At 33.8% G+C, this 16,843-nt stretch overlaps 1 protein-coding gene across 1 annotated transcript; it reads right to left on the bottom strand.

The window, feature by feature from the left end:
• Positions 1 to 616: 616 nt before the first annotated feature.
• LOC131144876 (uncharacterized) lies at positions 617 to 14,907 on the bottom strand. The gene is made up of 5 exons (XM_058093804.1): positions 14,199 to 14,907; positions 5,068 to 5,104; positions 1,591 to 1,827; positions 1,465 to 1,512; positions 617 to 1,201 (listed from the first exon to the last, which is right to left on the bottom strand). The coding sequence occupies exons 1-5, from the start codon at positions 14,501 to 14,503 to the stop codon at positions 800 to 802; spliced, it is 1,029 nt and encodes a 342-aa protein (XP_057949787.1). The 5' UTR covers positions 14,504 to 14,907; the 3' UTR covers positions 617 to 799.
• Between the last annotated feature and the right edge of the window lie 1,936 nt (positions 14,908 to 16,843).

Here is a 16,843-nt window from a genome sequence, read left to right as displayed (position 1 = left end):
TTACTATACATTTAATAAGTAAAATATAGGCACATAGATGCATGAAGGTCAGGTCCTATATAATTTCTCTTTTTTAACATGGGCCAATGGTGATGTTGCTTCAACTTTCAGTTTTTTTGGCGGATGTAAATTTAGGAAACTACAAAGAGATCTCCATATTTTACTTTGTTTAGGTGTCATCTGAAGTTCTGACATAGGATGATGTTACCTCAGACATTGCTCAAAATAAAGAAAGAGAAAAACATAGAAATTTTTTTTTTTTGAAAGGATAACATGGTTGCCAGCAAGAGAAATCCCCTGGCATTTGAGGAATGTGCGCATAACCAATCTTTGATGAAACAATCTTTTGCAAGTTTTAAAAAGGAACTTGCTCTCCTAGAGAAAGATTAAAGATAGACAAGGACAATTGTTTTCCCTAACTTTTCTTTGAAATACCATAACCAAACCAAATCTGACCCCCCAAAAAAAAAAATTCATTAATTATAAGATGTCATATTAATATTCCGATAAATGACGCAATACTTTAAGTGATTTCAAATATTAACATAACACCAGTCTACCTGGTTCCCAATACCCACACAAACAATAACGCATATCTTTAAAATGTAGCTATAAATTTTCCAGATGCAATACCAAAGATTTCTCTCTATTATGTTTTGATAGTTCTGAACATACACATCGATCCCGACATTTATACGAAAAATCACACTCAATTTGAGAATCTTTACACAAGAGTTTATACATCCTTACAGAAGCACAACAATAAATTTAACTTCTCAGATGCTCATTGCTCATGCAATCACCAGACCAAGCCCTTTTTTCTCCAAAACCTGTCAACACGGTCAGTGCTCATCCGTGACTTCTCGGGCTTCTTTGACTTCTTGGACTTCTCAAGTCGACTATCTAAACTGTTTCTAGAAACCTCAGGAAGGTCAGCAACCAATTCAAATGTATCTGAAGTTCCACTATCAGATGGTTTGCTTGGATTGTCAGTGTCTACTATTGGATTTTTAGAACCATTTGGGACTGCCTTTGATTTGCTAATCATCTGTACAAATTTCTTCAAATGTTTAATGAACTCAGGGTAGAGCTCAAGATTGCAATGTCCGCCTCCGCTTATCCACAAGGGTTCATACTTTTCCTTGCATAGTTCCCACAGCTGCTTCCCATGGGAGCAGTCAACAACTTCATCTGCTGTCCCCTGAAGTTGAAATAAAACAACTTTTGTCACTGAATGCTCTTGATAAAATTCTACGAGTAATTAATGTGGCAATCCCCATTTATTTCTCTGGGAGGATGGAATGATGAATGAGGATGGCATCAGATGTGGAAGATAAAATAAACAGCTACTACATCTGGATTCCTATCCATTTCCATGTGATCTGTTTGATTCTCAATGTTTTGTCAGAAAACAAAAGTTCACAACCTACAACTGATTTTCAAAGAAAAATAGATTATACTTACATGGATAACCAGAACAGGACAGGTCACCAAACCGATCTTGTCAATATTCTGATAAAGGCAAGGAAATGAATAAAAACTACCAAATAATACAGGCAAGTGAAATAGAAGAAATTAGTGAGACATTACCCTGTAAATATCAAACCAGTATGTCCGTTTGACAGGGTACAGCACTCTCATCCCAGATAAAATTGGGCTATGTAAAACCACCCCTCTCAAATTTGTTATGCGGGAAGCAAGATCAAGTGTAGGCCCACTACCAACAGACTGACCATATAATATTAATTGTTCATTTTTAACTCCATACTGTTCCTGGAGGCATTTATACACTGCATCAATGTCTGCATATGTATTACATTCAGATGGCTGTTCCAAAAGAGAAAGGACGACAGTTATGACAACATTTAAGCAATGGAAAGAAAATATTCCTACTTCCCTTCAAACTGACCAAAAAAAAAAAATTCTAGTCATTCAAATAAAACATTCTCACCAAGCTTGTGATAATTCAATTTACAATACCCACTCATTTGAATTTTGAAATAGACAAAGGGACTCAAAATCCAGAGTATTCAGAAAATCAAAAGCTAAAGTTATCATGGTTTGCCTCTGGGTGTGATAGCCTTGCTGTTAAATGCGTAACTTGAGGTGAAATGCAATTCTTTAACATGATGTGTTGTTGAGAATTTCTCAGTTCCACTAAAAGATAAGAATACTAGAAGAGAGAAAGAAAAGGATGGATGAAGGATGACAAGAGGCCCTCAAATCAAAACCCTAAAAGAAAAAATTACAGAGGAAGAAAAAACAAACTGAAAAACTGGTAGATGTTTAGAAAGACAACATCAAGAATCATGAATGAGATCCTGTCATGCCACCACCTATGGGTTGAAAATTGTAACCTGCCATCCTCTTAAACACTTGGCAGTGAACCATTAACTACCATGCCACTAACCCCAACAATGATACTGCAGGGGTAACTCAGTATCTCGTTTTTTATTCTAAAGTTCATATGCAGTCTATTTTGGTCAAGGGTTCTATCCTCAACTAAAGCTGAAATGTCATTTCACTAGTCTTAAAAACTCTGCGGTAAGGTTCAGAGATGCGTCAAAAAGGAAAGTATTGATTCATGAAAGAGAACTTAAGAGAAAAGAAAATAAACATTTTAACTAAAAACAGAAGTGAGAAACAGATAAAAATTATAGATATCAATAAAAAGCATTTGTGTGTGCATGTATATGTATTATATGTTGTGCAACACCTAGCGCAAGGCATCATGAGTGCAATCTTACCTCCACACTTGGAGAGATTTCCAAACTTTTGAACCTTCAGATTTGGATGTTACACACTTACCATAGAATCAATGCTCACCCTAATCAATTATATATTTATATGTAGTTAAGTAGGTCCTATATGTGTGCATTTTACATAGTGAGCTCAACCATCCTACTTTTGTACCATGACAAATTACTAATACTCACAACAAGTGTAAGCTTAATTCATTTTGTCAATTCTCTAGCATACAGTACACACTTCAATATGGACATATCTTCGTATGCAATAAGATGACAGTTCTTGCTACACAGCATATAAAGTCAAATCATTCAGAGTTATGGGTTGTCTTGAATGATTTCATAATTTCGAACTCTCATAGAAAAGAAGCCTTGACCCAAGTCTTTAAAGAAACCTATACATCTTGATACATGGGACTAGATTTCACCAAATTTTCCAAAAATATACTCAAAATTAAAGATTTTTGAAGGGGGGATTCAAAAGAAAACAAAACTAATGTTGCTTTTCTTTCAAAACTTTGGACACATCATCTTGAGTTTTGGGAAATTTCTCCAATTTATAATGATTTTAGAAATTAAGAAACTTCGGTTATAGTTCTTAGTTCCTACTTTTCTTTTAAATGAGATTGGGATGTCATATTCGTTATAAATGTGGTTGGGGGTTTACAGTTATTTAAACTGCATTATAAATAATAATACTGTTTAAAATTTAAAGTATGCCAATAATGAAGTTATTTAAATAAATTATAGAGATAGAAAATAGATAAAATATAATGACACGATAACTAGCATTTAATAATTTATAATGATCATATTATACTCATGTACACCCTTGCTTAATATTTTGTAAACTATAATCAGTGAAGTATATAAACACTAAACAATATATGATTTCATCCCAATATCTAAGTTACTGGGATAAGAACAATGATTTTGAACAACCAAGAAGATATAGTTGGATTGACATTTTATAATGATGATTTTGGACAATCAAATGAATGTAAAATGGTTATTGTAATGATTTGGATGTTCTTTACTTCTTTATGTGCTGGACACATGCAATTTATATGCCATAAATACTATATACTAGTCATGAATACATTTTTTCAGTTTATCTTTTATCCAAATTATGCATAATCATGCCCATTAACATCTCCCAAAGTTCCTTCAAGGTTGCCATCATTTGTATAGGTTTCCATCATTTTTTTTTAAATGAAATTGAAGTCCATATTGAAATTGACATTTCTGTAAATCAAGACTCCAAAAATTTCTATCTGAATTGAAATTTAATTAATTGTCTTGATGTTTCTTGAACATTTACAGCAATATCATAAAAGTATCAATAAAAATTCAGACCTGTAAAATTTACAGTTTGATCAGAACAATAGAATTGATTGAGGGAACCATGGAATGGAAACAATACCAATTTCAACCATTATTTCATCAGCATGAAAACATGCAAAAGTAGCTAAGCACAAAACGATGACTCGTAACATTAATTATGAAATAAATATTCTACACTGAAAAATACAAGCTGCAGTACTTATTGACACTATTAAGCTTGAAGAAAACCATAGGTAATTGCATGAAAGTACAACATACTACAATATTACCATATCACTGGATCCATAATAAAACAGATCCCTCTTCAGAGAAAGGTTCAGACTCAAGTCTTAGAACAATTAAGGTCAGTTTTTCAAAGAGTAAGGCATGGGCGGCAATAGCACACACATACACATGCGCACGCACACACAAAATTACGAATAAAAAGGCAACAGCTTTGAACAAGTTAATCTAGAATATTTTAGCTAGAGAACATTTTTTGAGCCCAAAGAGATGACGAAACCTATAGGAAAAGAAAAAAAATTGTTTACAGTGCCTCAGTGCATACCTAAATGAACAACATAAGTCACCACTATTAAATAGAAAATAGGTGTCAACAGTGTGGTGAGTTGTACATGCATTCATTTTCATTGTTCACTATACCTGCATCACTGCATATGTTGGTATGACACTATTACTCATGGAAAGAATACCAGTCACATAACACATAGACACCCTTCTACATTTAATCCAATTCAAAATTAAGTGTTGTAAAAGAAATTTTGAAAAATAAAAATACCATATGACTGGAAGATCCTCTCTCAAACAGAAAATGTGAAAAACATTAAATTTAATGCTGAATTTCTTAAAATAAGCATTATGAAACATCTAGAAGTAGTACAATATCCACAAAGACACATTTCTGATGTTAGTTTGAGAAAGGACAAAGTCTTTTCTCACTGTAGCAAACTGCATATGGAGAAGCTAGTCATCGAACCTTTCCAGTTGATTGTCCGTAGCCAGAGTAATCATACCTGAAAAGCCATATATTCCCAGAGTCAGGGAAAGAAAACAGCCAAGAAACTAAATAGTACAGTTATTCATTTCCATCATTTATAATTATAATTAATATAAGTTGTGTATAATTACTGAATGATGTGCATCACAGGGAAAACTCAACCATTTAGTAAAACATCAAAGAATTCAAGGCAGATGCATCCCACCATAACTGGGCCACATGCTCAAAAATGTTGTCACTAGGAAAAACATATGTACATAACAAAAAATACAAATAAAAGGTTAGCAGGGACACAGATATTACGGAAAAAACACATATTAAGAGCTGAATAAGTAAGAATAGAATGCATTTCACATTGCAAGCAACCTACACAATTGACTGCAGTCTTTAGTTTGTTATAATTGAACTAGGAACTAGCCAAACTATGAGAAAAATGACCTTTTGAGATATTACATAGCAATCAGTAGCTGAGTAACATAAGCTTCTTTGATGTTAGTTATTTGGCAAACTTAGAAATGCTAAATAACACCAAATTTCTGGCTGGCTTACATGTTGTAACAGACATGTAAAACTATATCACACAACAATACTATCTTTGCCTCAAATATTTAGGAGGTACCAAGATGAGAATGAGCCATCTGCCAAGAGGTTGTCACCTCCCAACTCCACAATGAATACTGTCAAGTCTCCCACATTCTTCTTGATGTTTTTTTGGGCCTACCAATGCTCTTCATCTCAATTAAGACAACTGTCTTGAGTTTTTTTTTTCTTTGTTTCTTTTAATACCAAAATAGGCTTAATAAGAATTCAAAATACAAAAATAGGGTATACTTAAAATAATTTACAAAAGTAGGCCGCCAATATGCATCTTGAAGATTCATTTGGCAAACTTCTGGCAAAAACATTAAATGCAACCATCGCTGACTTGATTCATTCTCTTTGATGTTTGTGCATGCACAGCAAAAAAGCAAAATGCCGTCCATATCTTCAAGATGCAGGCCTAAATATTCATGTATCCACACATTGGCATGCATTTAATGCACATACTTAAGAGTCCTTTTTTTTATCGCTGCATAAATACATGTGTCTAGTGTCTTTTTTTTTTATTAGATTGTTCCTTCTTTTTTTTCCCTTTTGCGGTCTTTGCAATTCAAACATGCAATTTAGCTGCACATGCCACTTCACCTTTCATTGACTTCTTCACGTCTCCACCATATGACTTTTTGCCCACTCAACTAGCCTGTATTTACAAGTTCCTTTTAATGAATATATGCAAACACCTACACCGTAGAGACACCCTGCATATAGTCCTACATTTACTAAATCATATGCTGTCCTAACCCAAGTCCCAGCCTCTACACAGCAGCAAATGACATTTCTGGCCCTGGGGGTGCAAAAAGCCTCATTCAGATAAATGGATTTCTCAATTTTTCTATCCGTTGTCATTTGTAAATCTAACTGGATAGCAGCAATTTTGCTCATGGAAGGAATGACGCAGGATTACACTATGAAGCCACAAGATTATGATGTCAGTCGTGTCATATTAGTGACAAGTAGAAATGAGGAGATGAATGAGAGAACAATGCATACAGCGGTGAAGCTAAGTCGAGTTACTGTACCCCCAGAGCCACAACAACAACAACAAAGCCGACTACCATTTCGTACATGACGACCTCCTCCGGGACTTAAAAAATTATGTATAATTTTTCATATGAATTAAATTATATATAATTTTTTTATGATTATTAATTTTTCATTTTGTGTCATATCCATGTTCTTATAAAGAATGAGTAAGTAATGATTTCATTAGCAGACTTTGGCCTTAAGTTTAAATGATTTGTTGTTTGACTGGTACACTAAAATGTTTTGGATTAATAAATTTCAAATGAAGATTTGGATAAATTGGTCCCATATTATATATAAATAAAACTGAATGTTTGAATTGCCAAGACTCAAAAAACAAAGGAGACAAACAATAAAACAAAAGAAGGGAATCACATGCATTAAATGCATGGCAACATGCGGCTGCACAAATATTTAGCCTGAGGCATTTTGCTTTTCCCGAGGTCAGCTGCCATCCTCAAGATGCATAGTGGCCTACTTTTGTAAATTGCTTTTAAAATACCCCATTTTGTATTTTGAATTCTCATTAAGCCGACTTTGGTAAAAAAAAAAAAAAAAACCTACTTTTCTTTGGCAATAGATTAAATATTGGTCTCTGCTGCACATGCTCATAGAATTTCAACCAGTTTTTTTTCTCATCTTGTCTTCAACTAATGTGAAACCTAACCTCTCTCATATACTATTGTTGCTCATTCCATATATATATATATATATATATATATATATATATATATATATATTGTATGTGGGTCTTTCATGCAAAGCTACAAGAAAACAGCTAATCTTTGTTTGTACCACAACGCACAATATTATTATTATTATTATTCACAGTGGTAAGACCAAGCTCTGGGACAAGCCATCAACTCAGACATCATAGGTTCAATTCTCATTGATACCTACATCCCATACAGGCCAGGGTGCCAGTCTTTTTTTGGGGAAACTCTATGATGCATAATAATGAACAGATGAGTGGTTTCCTTTGAAAAAATAAAATGAAATAAAAAATTTTAAAAGAAATAACTAAATATAAAAATAAAGAGGATATTTAAAGGAAAAACAGAAAGAAGCAGAAAATGAATGAAACATCAATATATCTAGTGAGGGATCAAAACCCGAAGACAATTATCTATGCTACCCACTTATACAACTAGAAAGAAGACCCTTCAATGTATTTAAGTTCTAAAAACCAGAAAATTTTTCTGTCCTAAGAGTTTGGCAAGGACTAAAATTGCAGCCAAGCCAGACACATGTTCAAAATACAGGAAAGGCAAGACCAGATAAAAACTAAGCAAGGCTTAGTTCCGCAAAAATTATGATTAACATTTTTGAGGCCCAAAGAAGAGATAAGGGAAAACACAGGTGACAAGTGAAAATTCCCACAACTCAACAGGCTGTTATGTTAACCACAATGTAGAAGGATACAGAAGGTGTTGGTTTGTGGAATGGGAATGGGATCATGGTGCAGCAGATACTCAAAAATGAGGTAAGCTAAGTGTGCGCGTAGATAGGTCAAAAAAGTGTTATGCCATTTATATACTTAAGAGAGTAAGGTTGGGCGTTTAGAAATTGAAAAAAAGATTTTCTTTAATGAAGTATGTTAATAATGACTGAAAGGAAAATTATAATGCAATAATGTTCTACTTTTATGATTAAAATAGACGTCATATAGAAAAAATATTGAATTAAAACTTTGGAGCACTAGATTTAATCTCTTGGAACGAAAATGTAGCATGTTTTGGACTATTCATACCAATTTGCAGTTCACTAGAATGTTAGCATCTTGCAAAAGAATAACTCAACACTATTAACTGAAGTATGTTGATATTCTCAAGTTAATTTCACCCACCTAGGAAGCCATCTCAAAAAGGATGAGGATCAGGATAATCAAACAAACTCATTCAGAGAATGATGTCTTCAACCACATCATCACACAATCAGGAAAAGAAGGATGCATCAAAATCTCTTTCCTCCTTTAAAATTCACTCGCATCATAGGGAGTCTCAAGCATAACATAGCCTTCTCATATCAATATATATCATCAAGATATGAATTCTTCACAAGCAACTTTAATCAACCCAATTCACCAAGGTACTAGGCATAGTAGGCAGGAATAGACATTTAACTTTTCATGAGGAAATAATACTTTAGCCAGCACTAATTCCAAAAATAATGACAAAAAGCCCCATCAAACATGCATGTAAATGTTACAAAAGAACCACAATTCTAAAAAAGAAGGGTTGAAGAGAACAAATGTAGATACAAAATATGCCGAACTGTATTCATTATTTTTTTTATTTCCAAAACAAGCACAATGCAGTCATCAACTACACTGCATATTTAAATATCAAGAAGCATCATTCAAAAAGTCACAAAAAAATGACTACATGGCTTGAAGCAGCGAGAAAGGGGCATGATAACCCATGACTGCATGGAAGATAACCTAAGTATGTAACCACTCTCCCCATTTGCTCAAAAAAAAATAATAATAAAAAAAGACCTATCAAACAGGCAAATAAATGTTACTAAAGAATTATAATTCAGAAAAAGAACTGATTGAATAGAGCAAATATAGATACAAAGTACCTTGAACTGTATTCTTTTTTTCTTTTTCTTTTTTTTCAAAACGAGCACAATGCAGTCATCAATTACAGTGCATATTAAATATCAACAAGCATTATTAGACAAGCCCCAAAAAAATTTGTAGTACAGGTTGGCATGCCCAATTCTAATTGAAAAACAACAGCTTTATTATTGATGTTAGATACATCCTCAATTAATCAACTTCTATAAATCATAACAAAATTTGATAGGAATAGTTGATGATGGTGCATGGCAAGAGAGTGAAGGCTTTTCACGATCCTATTCATGGTTAATGCATGAGGCATATGCCTTATCATGATAACCCGAATCTGGCTCAAGAGCATCAAGGAATATAAGCCTCTATGGCTAAAGCTCAAAGATGTCAATCCCGATCCTAAAGACATGCTTAAGGCTCATATTTCCCATTGCTTCACCCCCCCCCCCCCCACCCACGCGGGCAAGGCCAATACATGCATACACACACAAAATGACAAAGCGCATAACTGCTTGAAGCATAAGTTTGACAAGCCTAGCAAATCATGATTAAAGATTTTACATATACTTGGATAGTGGAACGTTTAGAGTATGGCAAAATGTCAATACTCATATAAAAAAAATATGTAGACAACAAATACTACTCCTGAGCCTTTATTGCAGACCCTTTTCCTCCCTTTAACTTGATTTGAGGCTGTTCCTTCTTTTAGTCCTTACTAGTTATTTCTCACAAATACACTCATTTCTTATTCTCTCTTTTCTTTCTTGTATTGTGATTCATTCACCTTGATATCATGATTTCAGCAATAATAATAACTTGTAATTATTATCATTTTGATTGCAAACTTTTTGATCCATTTAGCATGGGTTGACTTACAACTATCCTATAAAACTTTCCTTTCAACCAAGAAGATATTCTCTTACAACTTAAGCATGGAGAAAACATTAAATTGTAATCAAATTTATAAAATACCTAGTTAATATGATTCGTTATTAACAATGTTGCAAAAACAAAGGCTTACTAGGAAAAAATCGAACAAGGATGCAATAGGCGTATCCACAATTAAACACACAAAAGTGCACAAGCAAGCGAATGCACGTGCGCTTAAAAACACAAAACATGCTCATTTAATTGGTTAGATAGTTTGAACTAATTTTTTGACACTGAATATGCTCAATATAACATTTATATTTAAAGCACATATACATATAAAGAAAGGTTTGTGTTCAAAAATTCCAATTACAACAACATGGGTTTGTTGGCATTGAAACAAAATTAACAAATCAGGAACATGAAAAAAATTATAAAAAAAATGAATCAGAGATTTTTTAAAAAGTATCAGATCTGTTTTGTATCATTGTTGCTTTTTGTTTTCCATTTCTATTTTTGCATAGTGGAGAAGCAAATTATAGAAAAATTGTTTGTTTAGGTTGCCAATTTTCAATCTCTATTGGTGGGTTTCAGCTGTTTGCGAAAAAATTGAAAACTTGACGTTATGGTTTTCAATTGTTTTGGCAACCTATTGCTAAAAATTTTTATATCCAAAAAGAGTTTTTTTTTTTACATTAAATCATTCATTTTATACACATTCTTTAATTAAAATAAAAATAAAATAATCAAATGAATTTAAATATAATTAAAATAAAACTATACATAATTTTTTAAAAAAAAACAATAAAATCTAATTACAAAACATTTTTACTATTTTTCAATTGTCATGTATTAGATGCTATTGCAAATTAAAATTTGAAAATATAAAAATTAGGTAAAAATAAGTATATAACTTTTACTTTTATAATAGTATTTTTTAATTTTTTATTATATTGCAATTTTATTATTATAATTATATTATTATAATATTATTTAATTTAAATATGAAAATAAGCATTTTTAAAGTAAGTTTTAAATTTGTTTTAGCTTTACAAATATCAACCAAACATGTTGTTGGTTTTTGGTTTTCATTTTTTATTTCTAGTTTTTGGTTCTCGTTTCTGATTTACGTTTTTGTAAATTTTTATAGTGATACCAAACAACTCGTAAGTTACTTAAGAAGAGAGACTAAATGAAGGAATTTACGGTTTTTCCCTAGATAATGAAATTCACCCACCTTGAACTTGCATGTGCACATTTATGAATTAATTATTAACGAACTTATATTTGCATCTATGCAGGAGGTCAAACCGGCAGCATGCATACCTAGAATGGGTCATGGAGACACATCGCGGGATCTCTCTACTAATATCAATCATGGATGTTCTATAGAAATTGGCTTGAGGTTTCACGTGAAATTATCCTCTTATAGGATGAAAACCCACATCCATTTGCCTCTTCCCTATAAATACCCAACAAACTGTTGGATTCCCACTAACTTAGAGAATCCCTCTTGCCATCATATAACCCCTTCACCCACATTCATAATTGAGCTTCTTGTGGATTGCCTTGTTATCCTCTTTGGGCTTTTCTCTAGAACATCCATTACTAGACTGCAACACAAAGTCTCCTCCCCAGTCAAAAACTGCCTCAATAGAGAGAAAATGGGTTTGGTCAGATATTTTTTGCAATGGCATGGGCATAAGATTTAGATACTTAAATAGTCTACCTAAATAATAGTTACACTGTAGCTTACTTAAAAAATTTAATATCTGTATTAATATAATTTGCATTTATAATCACTAATGTTCATATTATATCTTCCGCATATTAAAAAAGAAGCAAAGCATTAATAAAGGTCATTTGGTGCTAGTATGGAACATGTCTCTACTATTGGAAGGAAAAGCTGAAGTTTATTTTAATCTAAATTGTCTTTAAGTTTTTCACTAAAATTTTTATTCCAAAAGCTTTACACTGCATTAACTTTCCCTAATTATTAAGAAAATAAAAATTGCTCCATAATTCTGCATCCTAAAATTTATGAATCAAGAATTTGTCTCTCACTAGACGAGCAACATGCCTGCAAACCTACTGCTAGTCCCATTGACTTCAAAGGCTATGTGCATTCTACATATATGAGCTTATGATTGCCTCATAAAACAGAAAATTGAAGAGGAATGTGAAATATGACATAGGATCAGTTTGGGAATGACCAAAGGCATCCCAGCAGTAATACTCTTGGGAATATCATGGTCTAAACTTTCGACAGTTTTGCAACAAGCTGATAAAGTGGAACAGAACATTTGCTCTTGACACCCCAAGACTTAGGCACTAGGAATAATTAAATGTCTCAGGAAACATTACAGCTTCTTTCTTTTTTTTTTTTTCAAAAAAACAATTTACTTGAAATTTTTGGAAATATTACATTCTAAAGCATATTTCCCCCAAATTTTAAGCGTCTCAATGTTTTAGAAGAAAAATACAGGAAATGGAATTCATTGTAAGGAATAAATTTTCCACAAACTTGAGCATGGATCAGAATCATTATTGAACCAATAATATCAACTTCCATGAAGTATTTTTAAAAATATATATATATATATATATATATTAGAACTCAAATTTCAAAATTTTCAAGTAAATGGAACGCAAGAAAATCCAGAGCTTTTCATATTTTTCTAAATATTACAATCCACAAGAAAATATCGAGCAATAAGTTTGAAAACCAGGAACCTGGAAGCTCTCAAGCTCCCATGCTGGCTGTCAACATTTAGAAAAAGTCAACATTTAGAAAAATCGAATGTACACAAGATTGTGTGCAAGAGACAAGTTATAATATCAATGTTACCTGACATGGTATTGAATTCACTTCATAATTTGTCAACTATAGAAAATGTTCACCTAGTAAACACCCATAGTCTCCTAAAAATTAGAAAAGGGGGAAGGATTACATCAGGATGTAAGAATGACAGTCCAATCATCACTCTCTGCAGTCCACCCAATAAAAAAAGAAAGCTATCTTTTTTGTTCTAATTATATTAACTCAAATCGAAAAAACAAATATAATTGGACAATATATATATATCACCTAAATTAAATACATTTTCACTGTTAACACTTTTGTAAAGCTTCAGATCATATCAATAGATCATTATCCAATCCAAGCACTGAACTGAAAGCAAGCAACCATTGAAATTTAGTTCTTAAATACCTTCTTTTTAAGTCCATCTTAATCTTTAGGATATGAAATTCTGTTGATTCAGTCAAGTAAAGTATCATTACTATAAGTGCCCGAAAATTAGATACCCTTTTAAGTTTTAAGAAACTGTCTCTGGGGAACTGAAAAAGTTGCAGAAACCAATGCCTTTCCTTGAAGATGGTCCCAATGATTATGTTTCTTGTGCTCATTTTCAGGAATTTGAAAGAAGTTTACCATTTGGCTCATCCAAATTGCCTCCTTTGGATTCATGTATGTAATTTTTAAATTATTTTCACGCAAACGCATACCTATAAATTTGCAAGCTACACTTCAATCATCAGAACCAAAAAGTCAATTTTATACATCCAGACCATTTACACGCATTATTTAAAACTCTTACGATGTCTCTAATGCGCATTGAATTTGGCTAAAATCCAAATTCAGCCCATTAAATTTCTCTTATATCATAACTGACAGACTTCCCAAAGATCTAAGAGAAAAGACAAACTTCCAAAGAGACGAGCTAAAAACATTTTTAAAAATAATTATAAAATAATATATTTTCCTTCCCGTAAAATTTAACACATGAAGAGACACCCACAAAGTTTTGGACGCTTTCTTGTCTAAAAAATAACCCACTAGTAGAATTCAGAATCTTACTAAATCAAGGCAGTCAAGCTTCAGCATATGATTGGAAATTTAGAATCAAGGTATAGCTAAAGCTCTAAAGCCGCAATTGAAACTTTAAACCCAATATCCGCCCACAACCAAAATATAAAGCAAACAAACGAGAGAGAGAGAGAGAGAGAGAGAGAGAGAGAGAGAGAGAGAGAGAGAGAGTACCCAATAAGATTGATACGAAGGCGGAGGGTGAGCTCGAGAAAGAGCTCAAACATCTGTCCCAAATCAGCCGCATTGCCATGGGAGTAGAGGAGAGTGGCATTAGCTTTGGGGTGCCTGAAGTGCAAGGCCGCGATTTCATTTCCTCGCCTCGTGCGGAGCTTCAGCACGTCAACGTCCTCCCTTCTCGGGACCTCTGGAATGAACAGCCTCCCGCCACACGATTCGTCGGCGACCACAGTGTATGACGGAGGGCTCGGCGGAAAGAAGGCGAATTTCGCGGCGATCGACGACGTGACTCCGCCCATCCTCTCATCAGAGGCCTTCGACGCATAAAGGCCCCAAAACTCCCCCCCGCCCCCCTTAGATCTCCGAAAGCAGAACTAGAGAGAGAAACCAGAAAGACAACGAAGGAAAAAGAAAAGTAGAGCGAGAGAGAGTGGTGGGGGCGATCGACGAAAGTTCAGTGTCAAAATTTTTCAAGTAATCTCTCCAGCTTCTCAACGTTGCCCAGCTTTGAGAGAACTAGAGCGAGAGAGAAGGGGAAACATCGGCTGACGGCGACTTTATATGGAGAGTCGTATTAGCAAAGCGACGACCACCACCGGCGGGCACGGACCACAAAGGAAATCGGGGATGGCCAGTGGGCGAGGGGTGGAAACTGGGACCCACTTCTATCTATCTATGATTTTATCGTGGGCTCCAACCATATTCATGATTTTGGATGTGGGTTATACCCATAAGATGTACTGTGTCCGTGACACGTCAGCGGCAGACGTGCACACGACATGCACGTTCAGCCCGGCTGGGGCCGCGGCCGGCGGGGATAGACACAGCCACGTTCGAGGGCATTTTCTGCCGCGTGGGTGGTGTTCATGTGCTTCGCGGCGCATGATAGCTTTGTGCGGACTGAGATCATGTTAGTGGGAGGCGCAGCTGGCTGGCATCTGAGATTGACTTAAGCGGGGCCCACCTCAAACCTGCATGCGAGTAGAGAGAGCGGGCGAAACGTTGACCAGCTTCTTCTCTGATGGCTGATCTCAATAATTGTTTAATGGATAACTCAAACATTCGATCATATAAATAAAATATAATTAATTTTTTAAATATATATAATTATTTTTTCCTCCAATAAAAAGTATCTTAATTTATGATTAAAAATTACATATAGTTAATTTTCTTTTTGATTGATATTTTCTTTATTATTTATTTTTGTCAAAAATACACCATCATTGAATATTTATTTTTATTAAACATGTATTTTTTAGGATCAACTATACTTCTTTCATGAAAAGTACAATATTATTATTTGCTCGTACTTTATAAAATTTTATGATTAGACCAAAAAATAATTTTATAATATATATTTTATTTTTTTGCATGTTATGATTTTCTTGTGATGAAGAGTAAAACTAAAAATTAGAGATATAAAAACAACTTTGTAGCACTGTAAAAAATTATGAAAATAAAATTTGACGACCTGCTTAACTTATCACATAATAAATATTAAATATAATAATATCAACCTGAACCCGTGGGTAGCGGGGATAGCCTAACATGAAGATCGAAAACCTAAGCAGCAGTACAAATAAATTGCATCCATCAAACCATTAATTACATAATACCAAAGTCTACTACATTCCCAAAATACAGTATTTGAATACAATCTCCAAACATCAAAATAGACCTAGGATCTACAACAAAATCTCCTGATCCTAGATCAAGGCTTACCCTTCTAGCAGGGAAGTTCAACTCACTCAACAGCGGCCACAACCCGCCGGTCTCTCAGGGTCTCCTAAAAAATTAATTAAGTTTGGGGATAAGACACTTCTCAGTAAGGGAAAATAAACTAAATACATCCGTGTGGTAACATGAATATATAATGCAGTTATACATATACAACACATTTCATATATCTGTAAACATTCGTCATAACATACTGAATCATCATATACTTTCATATTTTCTAGTAACTCATATCATTCATAAATCATCTGTTATATCTGATAATACTGAAAACATACCCAGGATGAATAACTAGCTGATGTCATGTATTACCCCCGATGACGGGTTGTGCAGCTCGAAGACGGGACCCGAAAAAGGCTGGCTAACCACTGCCGAGTCAAAAATGTCTGTAAGTACGATGAGCCCGCCACACCCTGATCTGGACGTCCAGGTGGACATCTACAACTCTACATTGAAAGTCACATCAACTATCTATCTCTCACCCCCTTGTGGGGTGATTAGCACAAGTTTGAACATAGATATCTTATCTATATAGTTACGGTACCGAGCTCCCAAAACTGAACTAAACTAACATCTGGGTTCTGATAACATATAATACATGATATTATAGCATCTTTCATAATTTTATAATTACGGCCTTATGCCGAACATTTCATAATTACGTCCTCGTACCGAACATTTCATAAATACGGTCTCGTGCTGAATATTTCATAATTACAGCCTCGTGCCGAATATTTCATAAATACGGTCTCGTGCCGAACATTTTATATATAACATTCTGAAAATAAATCAATTATCATGTATTTCAAAATCATCATATACTACATTATTACATAATTCCTAAAAACATGTTTACTCGTAAAATTGTCGTAACGTAATACATTTCATGAAAATAATACTCA

Source organism: Malania oleifera, chromosome 1 (genome assembly GCF_029873635.1).
Source record: "Malania oleifera isolate guangnan ecotype guangnan chromosome 1, ASM2987363v1, whole genome shotgun sequence".
NCBI classification, from domain to species: Eukaryota; Viridiplantae; Streptophyta; class Magnoliopsida; order Santalales; family Ximeniaceae; genus Malania; species Malania oleifera.
This window is presented reverse-complemented; position numbering and strand designations above follow the sequence as displayed.